This window comes from Echinops telfairi, unplaced genomic scaffold (assembly GCF_000313985.2).
Source record: "Echinops telfairi isolate 266 unplaced genomic scaffold, ASM31398v2 ScPeMD7_5;HRSCAF=22, whole genome shotgun sequence".
Lineage (NCBI taxonomy): Eukaryota > Metazoa > Chordata > Mammalia > Afrosoricida > Tenrecidae > Echinops > Echinops telfairi.
This window is the reverse complement of record NW_022103901.1, coordinates 11,916,828-11,936,610: the sequence shown is the minus strand read 5'-3', so window position 1 is coordinate 11,936,610 and position 19,783 is coordinate 11,916,828. Positions and strand designations below refer to the sequence as shown.

Below are 19,783 nucleotides of genomic sequence, written 5' to 3'. Positions count from 1 at the left end.
ATGGAGCCCGGTCCTCATTGCGGACAGCTGTACTTAGTGAGACAATTCTACTATCCAATTGAGCGCCCATCAAGAGCAGCCCGAGTTACTTTGGATTTCCTGGTGGGGGTGGGGGTGTTGGAGACAGGTGAGAAAAAGACCCAAGCATCAGCCTTGGAGAGTTAAGCAGGGCAGGAAAAAAAAATCCCCCGGTTTTTCTCAGCCAACCCTCTGTGTGGAGCTCTGTGGGGCTGGCCAGGCGGAGTGGGAGGTTGGTGGTCAGCGCTAAGTTGGCAGGGAAGAGCCCTGTCTGCACTTTGTCTGGCGGGTGACCAATCTGCGGTTCCCGGAGTTTCATGCCCAGTCCAAGTGACCCGGTGTGCAGCACTTTTCATGCACCTGCTCTTTCGTTTTTCTCTCACGAGGTCTGTTTCTACTTCAGCCGTCGTTCAACCCCCTGCTCATCTCGTGCCGACCCTCTGCTCCGGGGCTGCAGAGGCTGCGGGCTCTGCCTGGCTCTCCCGGTGGCCTGCTTTGCTGTGGAGTCTTACGGAACCAGAAACAAAGACACTGGCCGAGCCTCTCTTCTGGATCTGGCCTCATGCGTTTCATTTGGAACCCCTATTGTTACTCGGGGAGAAAGACAAGGTGGTGTTTTGTTTTTTTGCTCCTGTAAAGAGTTATACTCTCGGAAACCCACAGGGGCAGCTCTAAGCTGTCCTGTAAGGTTGCAGTGAGTCGGCCCTGCCGAGATGGCAGTCGGCTGGGCTTGGTTTAGGATCGCTCTCCAGGTAGGAGCCCTGGGGGTTACCAGTAGGTTGCCAGCCGGCCTGCTAACTGCGAGGTCAGCCCTTCGAAACCATCAGCGGCTGTGTGCAGGAAAGAGGAAGTTGTCTGCTCCCTTAAAGTTCACGGCATCTGAAACGCACAGGGGCCGCAGCTCTGCCCTGATTGCTAAGCGTTGGAATCGACTCGCTGGCAGGGAGTGTGAAACTGCTATTCTGCCTCTCCGTTTCGGGGGCTCACTTAATCACGTTCACGTGAAACACAAAAAGGCGGCATCTCCACCGTGGGCAGCTGCCTCCCAGGTAATGACATTACGTGACAGCCACTGAGACGCCCGGAGAGGCCCGGACTGCCACTCCAGCTGAGGCCTGCAGGAGGGGGCTGGGGAGAAGGCGGCCCCAGCAGGGCCAGGCGGAATGGCTTTGGAGATTGTCTCAGTAACCAGCGGGACCTTGGCCCCCAAACTTGGTCACCCACAACCTCAGGTGCTTCTGCCCAGAGTCTTGCGACACACAGTGAAGTGCGTGGGGCCCAGGGAAGGCGTGCGAGCTCAGAGGCACACTCCTGTGTGTCTTGGTGGTGAAAGTGGGCTTGCTGGGCCTCCAGGGAGCGTCCACCCCCAGTTCCAGGAGGTGGGGAGACTGCGGCCCAGCCCCCAGAGCTTCCCTCCAGGCAGAGAAAGCCCCATCATAGTCACTCCTGGCTTCCCTCTGCCTCTGTGGACACAACTGCAAATATGGGATTGTACTCCGTTGGTCTACTTTCTTTGTACACATGGGAGCCAGTGCACAGGGGCGGAGGCCTGCCTGGGGCCAGCACTACCGCGATGGGTTCCTGGTTCTAGGATGAGGCAGCAGGCCCCCTCTGCTCTGTCTGCTGTGCTATCACTGTGGCCTGTGCCCTTCTCAGCAATCAGGAGAGTACTTGGCACCCGACTGAGTTTTTCACAAACGAAAAGCTGTAATTTGGTCACAAACTGGGAGGTCGATTGAGCCCCTCTGGACTCTAACAGGCCTTGCCCCCGGTCAGCGCTAGAACTTCTCCTGTCAGCCCCCAGGGGCTGCCTAGCTGTGACTGGCCACTGCCTGTCCTGGCCTCAACCCTGAGGGCGCCCACGGTCCGGGCTGCACTGTGTACCGGCCAGTGTGGGGCACCCATTTCCCCACTATGTCGTTTTTCTTGGGTCCTAGAAAAAAGTGAGGCGCCGATGGTAAGTGGCAGGCGAGCTGGGCACAGAGCAGGCCCTCAGCAGAAACACCTGTCAGGCCACAGGGGATTCTGGGACTCAAGGCATAGGGGGCCTTGGTTACAGCCATGATCAACAAGTCATGATCCTGTAGTGAGTTCCCGTTTCTGCTCCAAACATGCCATCCCCCGCTCACCCTGTTCTCCTGGGGGTGGGAGTGGGGATGGGGTGTTAATGAGCCTGTTGTATCTGCAAGATTCCAATGTTCTCATCGTAAAATACTGGTATGATTAGATCCCTTACATAGTTGGGAGGATCGCGTGCTGTAATACTGGTCAAAACACCCAGCTTCGCGTCTGGAAATTGGGCAGATGCTCAGTGACTCTGTGAGCTCACGGACTGTCCCCTAAGAAGGGGTCTAATACATCTCCGTTTGGGTCATGGTCCTACAAACTCACTCACCCTCCCTGCCATCGAGTCGCCTCCGACGCCCAGGGACCCTGTGGGACACGGAGACCTGCCCCAGGGTCCCTGAGGCCGTTCACGCTGGATGGGCTCAGAGGCCTCATCTTCCTCCTACCGCGCCGCTGGTGGTTTTGAACTGCTGACCTTGAATTTAGCAGCCCAACGTGTAACCCACTATTCCACCCGGGCTCCTCTTTGATGCTTTCTCAGGATCTCTCACAGGCTTTTAAACTACTCTTTAAAAAAAAACCCAAAACAACAAAAAGCCCACTCTTAAAGGCCTGAGAAAGCATTAAAAGAAAAGAACAAAACGCCCCTCAGAGGAGAACCATCATGCGATGGCACCAGGGGCGCCTACCCTCGCTCCTTCGAGGCGGCAGCTAACAGATGGGTTTGTCCCGGTCACGGCAGCTGTGGACGGAATCTAACTACGCGCTGTTGAGTAGGAGACTTGGCCTACATCTTGGAGTTAATCGTTCCAGAGCAGAAACAAAATCAACACCCGAAGCCATCACAGAACGCTAACCAAGTGACCCACCACCACGGTCGGGCCCCAGTAGGCAGAATGCTGTTGCGTGCAGATCAGCCTCTTGCTGGGGCGGGGTGGGCGTGCTCCCAGAGCCCCCACCCTTGGGCGCTGGCAGGGCCGTACCTGTAATTGTGGAACCAGTTGATGACGGTGCTGGTCTTCAAGTTGAGCTGGGTGGCGAGTTCCTCGATGGTTTTGGGTGACGGGTATGGCTTTTGCTGATAGGCTCGTTTCAGCGCTTCTTTCTCCTCAGGGGCCAGCACCACCCGGGGTTTCTTCAGCTGGTGCTGGGGCTGGGGGCTGGCGCCCTGGCTATAGTCAATGCCAACGGAGGGGGATTCACAGGGCTGGCTGTCACTGACTGAGCTGTGTCGCCGCTTCATGTAGGCTGCGGAGGGAGGAAGAGGTGCCAGGCTGAGACGCGGGCCCACAGTCAAACAGCCCACACCCAGCCCCTGACATGACCACAAGGCCATTGGCACTCGGGTCCTCCTGTGGATGGGGGCAGCTGGCATTTCTGCCCCGCTCTTGACGAGAGCGTCTCTGTGCCCTCACTGAAGGCCTGCTCTGTTGTAACCTGAAACCCCTGCCTGTCTTGGCAGCGCCAACAGCGGAGTGGGGGCCACAAATGACCACAGGGCAGTGAGGTGTGGGAGATGAGCACAGGGCACCACGGGGCACAGAGGGAGGCAACAACTTGGCCCGGGGAGAGCTGGGGGGAAGCTTCCCAGAGGAGAGGCTGTTTAAACAGAAATCCTAGAGGGCAAGGAAGGATGAGCTGGGAGAAAACCGGGCTTGAGTGGGGCAGGCAAGAGGCTGCTGCAGACAGTGTGTGGGAGGCACTGGGGCAGACAGCTGGCAAGAGCGTGTGCTCGCACACCTGGTAGCGGGTGCTCACAGGGGGCTGGCAGCGTTGAAGCTGGAGAGATGGGTGGAGTCAAGGTAGGTAAAGGATTTGCATCGAGGCAATGGCATGGTCAGGTACGCATTTCAGACAGGCTGCCAAGGTAGGAGTGCTAGAGATGGCAGCTGAGTAACATTAATGCAAGGAGCCCTGGTGACTCAAGGGTTAAAGCACCGTTCAGCGGCAAGGAAGCGGCAGTGTTGTCTCCCTGGAGGCTAACCCAACCCACACGCACTGGGACAGAGGAGAAGTGGTCTCTAGGGCTTCCAAGGCTGTCAGTCTTTCCAGGTGCAGACCACCTCATCTTCCGCCCAGCGAGGGGCGGGTGGGTTTGAACTGCTGACCTTGCTGTGAGCAGCCCAACAATTAGTCCACTGCAGCAGCAGGGCATGTAGCATAAACAGTCTTGAGACCCTGTGGGGACAGTTCGACTCTGTCCTGTAGGGCTGGTATGCACCGGAGTCAACACAACAGCACAACATAACAATGGTAATGGAGCTGGGGAAGGCAGAGGGGTTCTCTGGCGTTAGAACTGGGGTGCACCAGACAGGATTTGGCGGCCAATTAAATGAAGAATGGAGCAGAAGAGGGAAGGATGGCTTGGGCAATGACACGGTGGCAGTGGTGGCTTTAGGTGGGTCAGCCCACAAAGAGCAGGCGAGAGGAAAGACGACTGAGCAGTCTCGGACATGTTGCCCTCGGGGGTCTCTGAGTCCCTCACGTCAAGAGGCCCAGTAGACAGACGGATAAATGGGTCTTTAGCGCAGATGAATGGTCTGGACTAGAGAGAGCAGGTTTGGGAACCGTGAGACTAGAAACTGTTGTTGAAGTGAATGAAGCATTTGAGAAAGAGGGAGACGAGCAAGAATGGGAGCCTGGAAAGCAAGTATCCTGAAGGAGGGCGGGGAGAAAGAGAGAGAGAGAGAGAGCGAGCTTCTAGATGGGAAACCCAGGGTTGAGGACGGGCTCTCAGAGATGAGCGCTGGACTGCAGGTGAGGGAGGACATCCCCTGGAGGCGCATGGAGGTGGGCCCTGGACGCAGGAAGTAGGAGACAGCCAGAAAGGAGACTGGGTAGGCGGAGATGCACACACGCTCATAGAGATCCAAGTGGGGGCGTTGGTGGCCTCTGTTTTCTTTATGAAGAAGAAGGCAGGAGGTAGGGGATTGAAAGGACTCTCGAGACCGTGCAGGCATGCTGTGAAACTGGTGGAAGGTGGCAGGGAGAAGGCACGGGTCAGGGTGCTGGGGAGACACTCAGGAGACTCTACCAAGGCGGAAGACTACAAGTCTGAGGCGCCATCAACCCATCTGGTTAGGGGCGTCTTGAGCGGGGCCCAGAAGCCAAAGACGCTGGTAGAGAGAACTGGCAGGCGCACCGATCCAAGGTTGGGGGAAGAGAAGTGGAAGATGGGGAGGTCTGAGGATATGGACCAGAGGGGACTGCAGGGACGGTGTGGTGCTTCGAGTGCCTGGGGCAGGAAGGGGGCCTGAGGTTACAGGATGACGGGAGGGTGAATGGAAAGAGAAAGACGAGGAAGCGCAGAATGTGGTCAGCGAGTGGAGGATCTGGATTGAGGGTTTTAGAGGCAGAGTCGTCCTGGGTGACAAGGAGACCGGAGGAAGAGCCACAACCCGAGGAGGCTCAGGGGCTGCACAGGGCAGGGGACTCTTCCACAGAGGCAGAAAGAGCCCTTTGGGGTCTGCAGGAAGGCTGGTCATGGGGCCAGCGTCTTGGGAGAAGGTTGGTAGATGACAGGGACAAGTGGGGGACGTAAAGCAAAGCCTACTCAAACAGTCTCCCACGGCCATGTGGGTGCAGCCCAAGAATGGAGGAGAGGTGGCTGGAGCAGATTATGGGGTGGTAGAGGAGAGGGTAGGCTGCTGAAAGGTTGGGGATATGGGGGCGGGGGAGATGCTGTGCTATTAACTGGCCTTTTACTATGGAACGGGGGAGGGCAGGGTTAAGAGGAGGCTGAGATAGGCTCCGACACTCAGTGTGCGGTGACTGCCACTTGGGATGGGTTACCAAAGGGGCCACTGAACAAAGGGGATGTGATTTCTGGATTATGTTCTGGAATGTTCCTCGTGCTCCCTTTGCTCTGCTTTTATGCATCATTAATTGTCAGCTATGCTTCCAAGGTTAAAAACCATTTTGATTTCTTTAGCCGATGACTCATTCGCATCGATCTTACTAGTGAATTGGTTTGAAAGGTTCTCGCACCTGGGCGAAGGTGAGCAGTCACAGGTTCACTCCTATAGGGGCAGGTTGGCCTCGGAGTGGAACGTCGTTAGCAATAGCAATGATTGCTCACGTTAATCAACGACCTCCAGAATCGCTGGGTCAGAGAGACCATGATGGATGACCCCTAGCTTAGAGAGGGCTCAGGGGATTTGCCTCAGGTCACATGGCAGGTGAGAGAACGGGACCGGGCCGATGTCTGGTGGGGCAGCGTCCCGGCCCCGGGTTGTAGCATGTGCACAGGCACCGAGACAGTGTCCCCAAGACCCAGCACTTGCACCCTGATCTCCAGGGGTGAGGGCTGCTGGTCGCCAGGGCCCCCAGGGAGCATCATGGAGCAGAGGCCACAGAGACCGAGGGGCTGTGTGATCAGGTGGGCCAAGGGCCCGCATGAAGGGGGCAGAAAGGCAGAAGGCAGATGAGGGTAGAGAAAGCAGAGGCATAAAAAAAGAGTACCAAGAGGAGACCACGAGCTATGTCACAGCAAGAAGCAATGTACGTCTGGATCTCAAGGTCAAGAGCACCTGCTACTCGCTTTGGGATGCAGGCTGGACCAGGGCTCCCGCTTTGTTGGACACTTTAAAGGAGCTGACGGCTGTGAGGCGTGTTCTCTCGAAGCCTGACCAGGTGAGCGTAAGGGTCCTCATCTTGCAGAACACAGAAAGGGAAGCCACCCCTTTGCCATTTTAGCAGCAGAACGAGCAAGTGGTCAGGAAGGGCTGTTGTCCCCAAAGCGACCGAGCTTGGTGCTGTCAAGGGCTGCATGGTGTGGGGCTGGGGGTCTCGCCAGTCTCCTCCCAAGGTCAACTTGACCCTGAGGAAGGGCTGTGCTGGGGCCACCCACGACCCCACTGGGCAGGGCGGGTGCCTGGGGAAGACTAGGCCGTGGCTGCTGGCAGGGCCCTCGGGACAGGAGGAAGGGCCTGCAGCTTGCCAACCATAGCTCCCCTGTAACACAGGATGGTGCCCAGAGGCCAGGCAGAAGGACCGGGCGGCCCCTGCGGAGCTAAGTCCTTTCCTACAGGCCTGGGGTGAGAGGCACATTGGAGGGAGGAGAGAAAAAGAGAGAGTGGCCTCCCTTGGGGCTGGCCCTGATGCTCAGAGCGGTGGACCCTGAGCCTTGGGGTGCAGGGGAGCAGAGGCCTAATCACTCTCAAGGTGGTGGTGGGCGCTGCCTTCTGACCAGTTGGGGAGCTTTCACACGGCTTGTCTGCATCCTGACAGCGGCTGACACCGAGCGGTAGACACACGGGTATTCTTGCTTATGTCTGGAGTTCCTATCATGAAATGAGGGTCAACTTCACTTCTTTCCCCCTCCCGTGACATGGTCCCAGGCCTCTGGGGCTGCTGCCCGGGAGAGCTGCCCGGGAGAGCGTTGGCCCTGTGTCTTGGGACAGACTGCATCTGAGCATGTCACTGGCTGGCCTGAGGGCCCAGACTGGCAGATGCTGGGAGGCAGGACACTATGAATTCCCACCCCAACTAGCTCCTTGCCTGACCGCTCAGGGGCACCTCCCCTCTGTGGAGCCGTGTGGACTAAGTCTGCACAGGGATTGGCAAACAGGAGCGCCCCATAACTGGAAGTCGCAAGGACCAGGCAGAGCTGCACGGTGGTTGGATGGTCACTTGGGGTTACGAAGCTCTGCGTCGGCTGATTTAGGAAGGGAGTCATAGGTTCTCAGGGCCGGACCCGCAGCTGGGCCCAATACCTACATTGCAGGTGTTCAAAGCCAGCCACCTCGTGAGCACACTGCACCACTGCTGCCTAGGCCAGGGCTGGCATCCACCAGACCGAGCTGGCTTCCCTTCCCACCGAAGTATAGGCCCCTCTCTCATGTGCCCGGTTTGGTAGCCCACAGGGTCCATACCGGGGACTCATCAATCAGCCCTGGGAGCTGATGACCCCCATTTCCCACTCTTGGGGAGGCTCGTTCTCTCATGGTCACCAAGGAAGAGCAGGAAGCGTGGTTCAGACAGTTATAGGCTTTGCCATTTCCCAGGCTGGGCGGCCTTCATGGAAGTGTCCCGACCTTCTGAACCCCCAAGTCTCTATCAATGAAGTGAAATCAGAATCAGGAGCATGGTGCACGCCCACTAGATGTTTGAACCTCCGGCCACCTAACCACAGGCAAAGACGACCCCCACCCAAGGGCTGTGCCCCTCTCCTGGGCGGCCTCGCTCTCTCCAGAGGAAGAAAAGGAGTCACAGACAGAGTGCTGGGCAGGTGTGAGATGTGGTGAACGAGCCCCACAGTCGCGCAAACCCTGGCTTCAGGCTGCAGGGTAGACAGAGCCCCCTGGGGACCCTGGACGAGCAGCATGCTCGGGAGGCTGCTGGCCGGTACCTTTCTTCTCCATGCGCTTCATGTCCATCAGCTTCTCCACGTTGCCGGGGTCGTTCAGCCACAGCTGCATGCGCACGAAGGGCTCGCGTCCCTTCAGGCTGAGCTTGTGCCAGGGCTTGGGACGAGCGAGGAGGTCGGACACGGAGCCTTGGGTGAGCCCCAGGATGGTCTCCCCAAACAGACGCTGACCTGGAGGAAATAACACGAGAGAGGGGTCACCCCAGAGGTCCAGGGGCCTGAGGGCAGGTGCCCCATGAGGCTACCCCGCAGACACAGACTAGTGGACCCCGAGTCTGGGCGGCTGAGCGCTGCCACTGAGCAACTGACTGGAAGAGCCTGACGTCTGTTGGAGAGCCCGGTGGCATCCTGGTAGTTCTGGGTTGTTTTCTTCCCAGAGGCCTACAGGGAAACTCACTTCTCCAAGAGCCATTCAAGGGTGGGCTGAGAATGTCTCTGCTTTTAAAGGTGCAAATGAGAATCAGCCATAACCTGGCCTACCTGAGGGAAGTTTGTGCTCAGGGGTCTTAGGTGGGCTTGGTGAGGGCATCATGCCTCCCTCGTCCCTTGGCGGGGTGGCCGGCTCGTCCCTTCCTCCGTCTATGAAGGGGCTTCCAGGGAAGTGTGGTAGGAAATTCCCGGCCCGGCCCTGCCATGGAAGAGCATGGAGCCTGAAAGGTCATTACTTCTGCAGAGGGGATACTAACTGGGGAGCCAGGCTGACTGATTCTGCTCATCCCTGCTTCTCTGCTTTCTAGACTGTAGCGTGGAATGCACTGTGTCCTCCATGGCTTTCTGGTGTGGCTGAGTAAATTCTACTCGGTTCTCATTGTCAAATGCCTCCTTTCTTTCAGGAACTGGCTATATTCAGGAAAGCAATATGAGGGGGCTTCCAGAAAGTTCAGGGGGGACAAAATCCCTTTATCTTTTAATTCCAAAGAGTTTTCCATGGATGAACAGCTCATTCCTCGCTCGGTGCACCTAGGTGCATCAGACACCTACCAGCAGACCATCTGCGCTGTCACCACAGTGGTTCTTAGCCATCTCTGGGCCACGAATCCCTTTTGGACCCAGAAAAACCCACAGGCCATCCCCTGCTAAAATGTACGTGTACACACCATCCTGTCCTTTCTGGGACTCACCAGGAACACAGGACCCCAGACTGAGCATGGTCACCATCCCACCAAGATGACCTCAGGAGGGAGGCCAGTTAGAGCAGCGGTTCCCAAAGTAGGCGCTGCCGCCCCCTAGGGGGCACTGGAGCAATGACGGGGCTGGAGCAGAACTGCAGCTGTGGGATCCGGAGTCTGTCACTGATGATTGGAGTAGAAAGCCCAATCTTCCTCCCAGGGAGCTGCTGGTGGTTTCCAACTGCTGACCACGCGGGTCACAGCCCAACCAGTGACCACTACCCCACCAGGGCTCCTCTAGGTAACCAAAAGGGGGACTTAGCAAAATTTTCGACCAACAGTTGAATTTTTGCATTTGTGAAGGACTTAATGAAAACCATCCTAAGTGGCTAAGACTCCCCCTTGACCCCTGTTCTGTTCTGGGCAGTGATTTGCAGAAGCAGTGGGGCTGAAGGCCTCCAGTGTACAAGCTGGCCCTGTCCCCAGGCTGTTCAATCACCACAGGGCAGGGCAGGCACTCGGCTCACTGCCATTCCCCTTATTTCCCCCAACCCTGGGACAAGGCAGAAGACAGAGTAGGTCCCTCCAGCCACTCTTTGGAGTTGTGCTAACGTGCACTGCAGAGAAAACATGTGCCCCTTGAACTGACTTTTACACCCAGGAAACAAGGGCACATGCATTCGGGGCGATGCTGGTTTCCGTATTCTGGACCGTGGAGCCAAGAGAACCAAGCCTGGCCACTGCAGGAGCACAACAGATGAACAATGACCAGGAACCCCTAATAGAGGAGCCCTGGTGGCGTACTGGGTTACCAGTTGGGCTGCTAACCACAAGGTCAGCAGTTCGAAACCACCAGCTGCTCCATGGGAGAAAAATGGGGCTTTCTACTCCTGTAAGGATGTGCAGTTTCAGAAAACCATAGGGGAAGTTCTACCCTGCCCTCCAGGGTCGACAAGACTCTGAATCCACTCGATGGCAGTGCGGTCAGACCCACTGATAGCCTTACAGTCACAGTAGTGGACGAGGGCGGTGACACGGAGCTCCTGGGCGGCTGTGGCACCTGCTGGGCAAAGCTATGGGCTCAGTTCTCCAGGGCCATGCAGACAGCAGCAAGAACAAGAGGGGTAACAGTGTGTTGAGGGTACTGGGCACTAGTTGCCAGGCGAGGTGCTCACACCACACTGGCATGAGGCGCGGCAAGTCTGGCTCTCCTGAGGAGGTGCCAGGAGTGGGAGTAGACCTGGTATCACACAGCTATTAACGAGAAGAACTGGGATTTAGACCAAGAACCTGGTCCACCCTCCCACTAAGCCATACTCCAGGCCCTAGTACTGCTGGGCTGATGTGGACCCTGCCCAGCTCTCTGGATGGGCAGCTTGAGCCTGAGCCCACACTGGGTTTCCCAGGGGTCCCAGAGGAGGGCTGGAGGGGGTTGGGTTGGGGAGTGGGGCTCTGATTGGCCTGCAGAAGCACTCTTAATCCGCTCCCCAGCGGGCACAACTTTAGGTAATTCAGAGTTCTTCAAAGTGTCCCCTTGCTTCACTGGCTCAGCCTGAGGGTTCCCTTTGGGGTTCCATCTCCTTAGCACTCTATGCTGAAATGTGTGCCTCGGTGTAGCTTTTGGTCTTGGTTCTTGGGGGGGGAAACAGCTTGAAAGACATTTTCCCATAAGGCTGGGGCTTTGTCTAGTTTTCTACGCTGGAGGGGCCATTACTTGAGTCCAGGTTGCAGGCTGACTGGTATTTCTTGGGCAAGATATGGATGACTGAAGATGGACACTTTTCAGTCTGACCCTGGGCAGCAGCCTGCCCTGTGATTGGTCTGCACCTTTCTGGGATTAGTCAATAGGCCACGCAGATGAGGTGAGGTATAGCCTACCATGCACATGAAGCATCTGTGGGGACTGGTCCGTTTGTGGCCCTGGTTGGAGTGCCATGCCTCAAAATCGACGAGGAGTTTATATATTGAAGCAGCGCGCGGGCCACAGAGGCATGTCAGAGGCAGGAAGCAGCAGAAGGAAGAGCAGCAGAGAGGGGAGAGGAGGCAGCAAGGGCTTGCCAAAGAACCAAGCTTTGCCCTGTGGGGCAGTGGCAGCAGCAGAGCCGCCGGTGACACATGGCAGGGCCTGCACCAAAGACGGACACTCTGCCGACCTGCCTCCTGACCCCCACCCTGAGCGGTGACCTGCTCATCCCGATCCCAAGTCGGACCCTGTTCCTTAAAAAGCCACGTCACTGTAAGTGTGGCCTGCTGAGTTCTGTGGGGCCCAGAGAGAAGCAGAGTGCTGGGGGCAGGGAGCTGGGCAAAGGCAGGAGAGTTCGAGAGGTGGTCTGAGCGCCACCTCAGAGGAGCCAGGTGGGCTTTGCTGCTTCGCTCCCCCTCCTCCCACAGTTGAGTGTCACAGACTCAAACTGGACACACCGTCCCTCCCGCCCACTGCCCTAGCCGCCGCCGCCGCCGAGAGAACCTACCGAGGTTGTTGTCCGTCAGCACCTCCTTGACCCTCTTGGTTATACCGTAGGTGTCCAGCTCTGGAGACATGGCGACGAGTTCTTGAATGCTGAGGGAGGAGTGTCCGGAGAGGGGCAGCGGGGTTGTGGGCTGGGAGTCGGAGGCTGGCGGGTCACTGGGTTCGGGCGGTTTCCCGTCCTTGCTTGCGTCGATGGGGGGACACGGCTGCTGGACCAGCTCTGTCAGGCTCTTCACAGACTCGCCGGAGCTCATGGGCGACTCGGGCGCAGGGCTGCAGCTGGCGGAGGTCTTTGGAGTGCTTTCTGTAAGTGGAGCACACGAGAAACCGCGGCTTAAAACACCGATCCTCCGCCAGGCACGCTCACTCGACTCTTCCAAGAAATACTAATTAAATGCCCCGCACAAGGTCCACACGGTGTGGTGCTGTACGGACCGAAATGACTTGTCTCAGGGTTGCTTTTTGACTGAGAGGAACCTCTAATTTTGCTTGAAAGGATGATGGCAACTAAAACAACAACAACAGAAGAAACACTCCGATTTTCAGCACAAGGCCACTGAAGGCGTGCAAGAAGAGCGTGCTACCAAAAAGCCATCCTTCACATTCATGTGTTCCCCGTCACGGCTTCTAACGAAACCCTAAAGTCTCCAGTGTGCTAGTACCTTGGCAGGATGGTAATCAGTGTCACAATTCTGCCCCTATCTTTCAGAATGACAGTAACAACAACAAAAGACCTCAGGTAAAACCCAAGCCCAACCCCCTGCGTCAAGTCCATCCGGACTCACAACGACCTGACATTGAACTTCTGAGGTTGTAAATCTTCACAGGAGCAGACAGCCTCGTCTTTTGTGAGCACAGTGGCTGGTGGGTTTGAACTGCTAACTGCTAGTTGTGCCTCCCGCTATCTAACATATGGTCAGTACGTCACAAAGAAAACCTTTGGAAAGGAAACGGGAGGCCTCCCTGCTGGCTACCAGAGTGTCCAGTGCGGGGTCTTCGTGGCGTGAGAGCCTGCTCAATACCCCAGATTGGCTTTCAACCTGACCGCCCAGAAAGCTCCACACTGCTCATGCTGAGAGGAAGCCAAGGAGAGCTGAGAGAAGATCATCCTGTTGTTCCCCGCTCCTCCGTGTCAGGCTTCTAGGACAACCGGAACTTGCCAGAACTGCTTGTTTGTGAAAGAAGAACACTTGGTTTCTCTCTGCCATGCTGTGGCACACGAGCCAGGCTGGGGTGGGCAAGTGGGCCTCCACTCTCTGCTTCCTTACGAAGGACCACTGCCTCATTGGCACGATGCTAAGCCCCCAAGGAGAACTGTCACCCCATGCTCTGTGGGTGAGTGGGACCTTCTGGCTTTCCCGTATCATGACCCTTAGGAGCCAACGCAATAGGCTAGATACTTGTTTGGGGATGTCTTCCAAGGAGAGTGAATGCTTGTGCCCAGGAGGACTGGTCAGCTTGTGGGAGGGCCTGGGCACTAAGTGACATGTGCTGCTGCTGACAGATGGCACAGGGGAGGGGTAGGCTTGGCCCCTGCCTGCTTTCCTCTTGGCCCAACAGGTCACTCAGCACCTAGAGGTGGCACCCCAAGTACTTGCTACCTGAGGACTACTCTCACTCCGATTGACCATCTACTCGGCGTGCCCTCTGTTGAATATACCACACCCAGGATTCACAACCCATTTTAAAGTCATGAGGACGGAAGGGTGGACAATGTTCTCCAGGGAGGAGGAAGGGTCTGTCAGAGTACCTACAGAGAGCACGGTCTCAAACAGAACCACTGATTTCCATGGAGAAGCCTGTTTATTGTCGACCAGGTACAGAGGCCCGTGATCACACAGGCGTGTCCTCCAACCTGGGGAATCAGATTCAACAACCCCCCTGCCCCTCCCCCCCCACTGAAACGGGTTTGTGCAAGATGTGAGAGAGACAGGTGCAATAGGCAGAAAGGGACCTTATCCATCTCTCTCTGCGGCCATCAGAGTCCTACCAATCGGATCTCTCCTCTCGGCTTGCTCACCTCGGGGCCTCGCACGACTGGGCAGGAAAGCCGGCACATGCTATTTCTGTCTCTGGGGCAGTGGAGGAATTGTACTGCGAATCTGCCTGGACTCACCCGTGCGAGGCACCGATTTGGCAGGCCATCCATCTTGCTCACGGCAGACTGTCAAGGACGGCACAAATCCCCCACATGATAAACAGATCCCTTCCCAGGGTGCTGTCCTCTCACCCCACGGCAAGGTCAAAAACGTGGCTGCCTGGCGCGTAGCCTGCGTGGGGCCGGCTGTCTGTGGCCTCCCTCGTCTTTGCTGGGTGTCGTGGAAGCAATGCTCACCACACGGGACCCCCCCCCCCATGTACAGATGCTATGCTGCCGTAAAGCACCTCTGAGAGCTCAATGGTGACCTCACCACATGATCCTGGGGTCCCTTGGTGCTCCCAGCTGCTACTACAGTGACGGGAAACCTCCTTTCTGGGCCGGACATGTCTGGGGAAGGTAGGGGAGGGACCTGTCCCAAAAGGCGGGTGGCTGGGGCAGGCTGGCCTGGCTTCTGCCTGGAGACAGTTGGTCTGTGGACAGAGGCCCACGTGGCACTGCCAGGGCCTGGCCACAGAGCACAGAGGGAGAGCCACGTCTTTGGAGTGGCAGGGACAGATGCAACAGCAGGTGGCCTCTTTGGGAACACACACCAATCCGCACAACCTCGCTCTGCCGAGAACAGTCAGCCTCTATGAGGCTATTGACAGAAAGCCGTGTGCCGCCCCAGCGGCAGGACTAGTCTGGCCAAACCCAAGCGGCAGAAAAGCCCCGAGAGCTCCCCCTGGAGAGGGGCCAAGCCAGGTAGCTGCCCCTCCACCTAGACAGAACAAAGGAATGTACTCAACACTGCTCCCTCCGCTTCCTGTTCCAAAAATTAGCAAAGGAAACCCTCTGATTAAAATAATGCTTCCTAAAAGAAGAGGGCTTTGCTCTGCACATGTAATTACAAATACTAATTATTAAAGAGAGAGAGAGAGAGAAAAAGGAAGCGCTCTAGGCTTGGCGTTCAGGTGCTGAGCCTGGTGTGATCTGGACCTTCCTGGGAGCCCCTGGATTCCGTGTGACCCCTGTGGGCAGGAACCCCTGCTCTGGGGGCTGCAGGCAGGAGCCCTGGTGCTCAGCAGGGCTCCTCTGGATTTGATGGCCAGACCAGGGCGGCTCTACTGCACTGCAGCCCTCGGTCAGGGGGAAGTGCTCCTGCGGCCCTTGCAATTTTTCCATGGTCTCTCTCCCAGCGCCTGGCCCACCCACAGAGGGGATGTGCTGGGGACAGGAGACAGGCCTGTGTGAGGATGAATGTGTTTCATTCGAGCGTCCAGATGAAGAAAAATTAGGAAGAAAGGTCAGGTGATCCATGTCTGAAAACGAGCCCATGAAAACCAGACAGATCCAGACTGATTGTGGGGAAGATGCAGGCACGGGCAGGGTTGCATTCTGTGGTGCATAGCATCGTCCCGAGTCAGGAGCTACAACGTGACAACAGGGCTGAGTAGTGTCTCGCTCTCATCACTCACACACTCACTCATTCATGTGTTTACTCACTCACTCATCCCTTTACTCACATCCCCCACCCCCTTCACTCACCAATTCACTCACTCACACATCCCTTGACTCACTCACTCATTCATTCATGCATTCACTCACTCACTCATTCATTCATGCATTCACTCACTCACGCCTTCACTCCCTCCCTCCCTCTCCAGCCCACCCACCCACGCATGCATTCACCCACACACTCATGCACCCACCCATTTACCTACTCACTCTTACGTATTACTCTGGGTCATGCACACTGCCAGGCATTGTGGGTAAGAGAGAAACCAAGGCAAAAGCGTGTCCTTCCAGGAGCCCCAGGCCCAGGGGATCAGGGTGATTGAAAGTGGGCGTTTGCACATTTAGAAAGTCCAGCGACAGTTTCGCTCTCCACATCTGACTGCAGTCCTGAGGTGTTATGTTTTCCAGGCGAGCCGTAGATAGTAATTTGGGGGGCAAGTCTGACTCTTGCGCGGAATCGCTGGGTTAGTAAGATGCAGAAAATGGAGACAGCGGCCCCTCTGAGATACGAGGCAATCAGGAACTATAAAAGGATTATGGAAAATACGATATTCCAAAAACAGCAGGCAGACAACAGCTGCCTTAAGTTCTCAACAGAAGCCGGTGCAAAGCACCGCCGCAACCTCCTTTTCAGAGACAAGCCTCTCTGCAGCTTACCCAAGCCACTGTTTCCGTCTCCATCCCAGCCCGCTGTCGGCGTTCCATTTGGCGCTCATTTGAGCAGTCAGGGTAAAGTCACTTCTTATTATCTCCCCACTGTGTAAAAACAGCTTGAAGGCAGGAAGTCAGCAAGCATTTTCACCAAAAAGTAATTATTGGAAGTGACATTTTTACTGCGGGCGCGCCATAAGGCGAGCCTGCCTTCAGAAGGACAAGTTGCTGAAACAAAATGACAGGCACTCGGTGACACTCTGACAAGAGCCCAAACACGGTTTCTGTGGCGGCCAGTGCGCCACTGCGTTCTGTCCGTCCGTCCGTCCGTCCTTTGGGTGTTGAGACCGGGCTAAGTCACGAGTTCCAGGTGACCACCAGGGCAGGCGGACCTGGGAGATGGGAGGGCACAGTGGGCTGCGGAGTCGAGCACGGGTGGCCTGGCAGGCGTGGACGTGAGGAAGGGGACACAGCAGAGAGGAGGGACCGCAGTGGGCAGTAGGAGGCAGGGCATGGAGCCTCAGACACAAACGTCTGGGTGCTGCCGTCCTCAGCCAGGGCCTTTCCAGTGGACAGCCTCAGATGCCATGACCAGGAGAGCCCAGTCTGGACTCGTCCCAGCCATGGTCAGTGCTGGTGCGGTCACTGGGGAGATGGGTCTCGTGAGTGCACGCTCCTACTGCTCCTCTCTGAGGGCAGCACGCACCTGACGGAGGTGACTAGCGATGCCCCTCTGGCCGCCTGTGTTCTGCTGTGAACTGGCGGGGCCAAGAGCACAGCGAGGGGACCCTGGGGGCACAGTGGTTAGGCGCTGAGCTACGAACCTAGAGGTTGGAAGTTTGAAAGTAGCAGCGCTCCTTGGGAGAAAGATGAGGCTTTCTACTCCCGTAAAGAGTGCGGTCTCGGAAACTCACAGGGGCGGGTCTAGTCTGTCCTGAAGGGTGTCGTGAGCTGGAATAAGCCTGATGGCAGTGAGCATGGCAGTCCTGTGCAGCGAGCTCTGATGGTACTTCTGAGCACTAACTTACCTTTCCTGCTCATGGTGGCAGTGGTGTCCTGGGCGCCTCAGTCCCTGAACGTTGCCAGTGGCAACCCCCCCCCCCCAGCCCCCCTGGTGGCTCCCAGCAGCCTCTGCAGTCACCCTGCCCTTGCTGCCTCACAGCGACCCTGCGGGACAGAGCAGGACTGGTCCCTTGGGCTTAGGAGACGGTTATGGTTCATGGGAGCAGAAAGCCTTATCTTTCTTCCATAGAGCAGCCTGGTGTGCTCAAACTACTGACCTTGAACTTAGCAGCCTAATGTGCAACCACTACCCCACCAGGGTTCCCTTTGCTAGCCAGAGCCAGGGTCAAAGGAGTCTTTCCCTCTTAAATACTTGTATTCTGACAGGTAAGCAGAGACGGCTCTTCTGGAACAGGTCCTGGCTGAGAGACCTGTGGCAGAGACACACCCAGCGCGCCCACACCACAAAGCAGCCTGCTTGCCAGGCCGCATGCCCGCCCCTGGCTACAAGGACATGGGGACCTCGTTGCTGCTGCTGCTGCATCTCTTAAAAAAGCCCTTTGTGGACGGAGAGGGGTTTGTCGAGCCTCGAAGCACAGCCCTCCCTATGCCGTGCTCACCCTTCTCACCAGCCCTCGGCCAACCTTGGCATGAAATCATCAACCTCAGCCAACCTAACAAGCCACCGTTCTTCCATTGGGGGGGGGGCCTGAGGAGGAGGGGGGGTGAGGCTGGAAAAGTGGGGAGACCTGTGTGTGGTGTGTGTGTGGGGGGGAGGGCTCGGCAGGATCTAGAGGGCTGGGCTGGAAGCTCTGTGCCGTCCCGGCAGGGAGCTGTGCTCTGGGCCAGCTCTAGTTTCTTCTGTGAAATGAACGTGTGATCTGGCTCCCAGGCGCCCAGGCCCAAGCCGCAGTGAGGACAGAAGCAGAGGAGGCAGAGACGCCGGCACAGAGTGGCACTGGTGCAGTAGAGTGCTTAATAAAACGAAAGGTGGTGCTTAGCACACCCGGCTGCTGATGGCAAGGTTGGAGTTGGTGTCCACCTAGAGGTGCCCAGAAGCCAGACCTGGTGATCTATCTCCAAATGACCAGCCGCCGAGAGCTCTGTGGAGCACAGCGTACACCAGAGTTGACGTCTCGGCCACTTCAAGTCAGAGCCCGGGGAAGCTCCCGGTGGTGCAGGGCAGGGCCGGCGCAGGCGTGAGCCGCACGGGCGCAGAGAGAGAAGTGCACTGCAAGCCAAGAATTGGGAGACCAATTCTACTGCGGGTAGGGAGGGAGAAAGAAACCGAAGGGCTACAAGGGAAGGATGGAAGTCGGGCTGGGCAACGTGCATGGGGGGAGGGCTGGTGACAGATGAGTCTGAAGGTGGGGTGCGTGCAGTGAGGTGCCTGGCAGTGAGCAGGAGACTAAGGATGAGGAGAACTGTACACAGAGGGGTGGCCTGGGCCTGGGCGGCTTCAGGAACCCACAGAAAAAGAATCTTCATGAAGTTGAGGTTATGGAAACAAGGTGTGTGTGTGTTTGTGTGGTGGGAGGCAGGGTGTCGGGGAGCGCAGGGGTAGGAGGGAGGGGGCAGTCCAGGAGGGGACGTGGGGTTCCCTGCTTAGACCATCTGGGTGAGGGAAGGGATGAGGTGTGGCTCACTGAGACAAAGCCTGACGCCCGGGCAGAGCACTAAGACAGGAAAACAGAAACACAGGCACTCAAGTCGGAAAAGAAGTAAACGTATCTCTATTCACGGAAGACCCACTCGATACAGAAAACCCCAGAGTCTGTAAGAAAACTTCTAGGGTGAATAGGAGAAGTTTAACCAAGCTGCAGGGTACAAGGTCAACCAAGATACAACCAGTGCATTTCTCTCTACCAGCTTGGAGGAGTCGGAAAGGGAACTTAGGGAGACGAGGCGTTTACAGTGGCATGTGCACAGGCTGAGGGGCGTGAAGGGCTCAGAGTGACACAGCAGGCAGCTCCTCTTGGGTGAGGAGACTTAGCATCGCCAAGATGTCAACAGCACCCAAAAGGACTTATAGATGCAACACAATGTGGTTCAAAATTTTGATAACCGGAATTCTACCAGGGCTCGTATATCCAGAAAGAGCAGAAAAAGCAAATGTATAGCACCCGCGTTTCCTAGCCGGCACCCGGGGCGGGAGGGAGAGAGGAAGGGAAGGGTCAACGGTGACAGAGAAATAGTCTTGCTCAGAGGGCAGGGTGACAACGGCCGGCCGATGATCGCCATCTCGGCTACTAAGCTGTACACCTGTAACACAGGTGCGCTTGGAAAAGGGTAGATATTCTGAGACAAAGGCACAAACAAGCAGCGGTGAGGCTGCTTAGGCAGAGCCCACGTCCTGGTGGGATTTCTTGTCTGGGTGTGGAAGTTTAGGCTCAGCGTTCCGTGGCACATCCCTGTTACGTGGCCAAATACCACGCCCACTGCTTCGGTCCTACCTCTGGTTGGGGCTGAGGTCTTACCAGCCATCCAGGGCACAACAATTAGCC

At 56.9% G+C, this 19,783-nt stretch overlaps 1 protein-coding gene across 1 annotated transcript in view; it reads right to left on the bottom strand.

The window, feature by feature from the left end:
* Nucleotides 1-2,998: 2,998 nt before the first annotated feature.
* CUX1 (cut like homeobox 1) overlaps nucleotides 2,999-19,783 on the bottom strand; it is a 345,803-nt gene continuing 329,018 nt past the window's right edge. The window contains exons 20-22 of the mRNA XM_045284658.1: nucleotides 12,033-12,335; nucleotides 8,435-8,623; nucleotides 2,999-3,333 (exon numbers count right to left, since the gene is read on the bottom strand). Of these exons, the coding sequence (XP_045140593.1) occupies nucleotides 2,999-3,333; nucleotides 8,435-8,623; nucleotides 12,033-12,335 (827 nt within the window). The remainder of the gene's footprint in view (nucleotides 3,334-8,434; nucleotides 8,624-12,032; nucleotides 12,336-19,783) is intronic.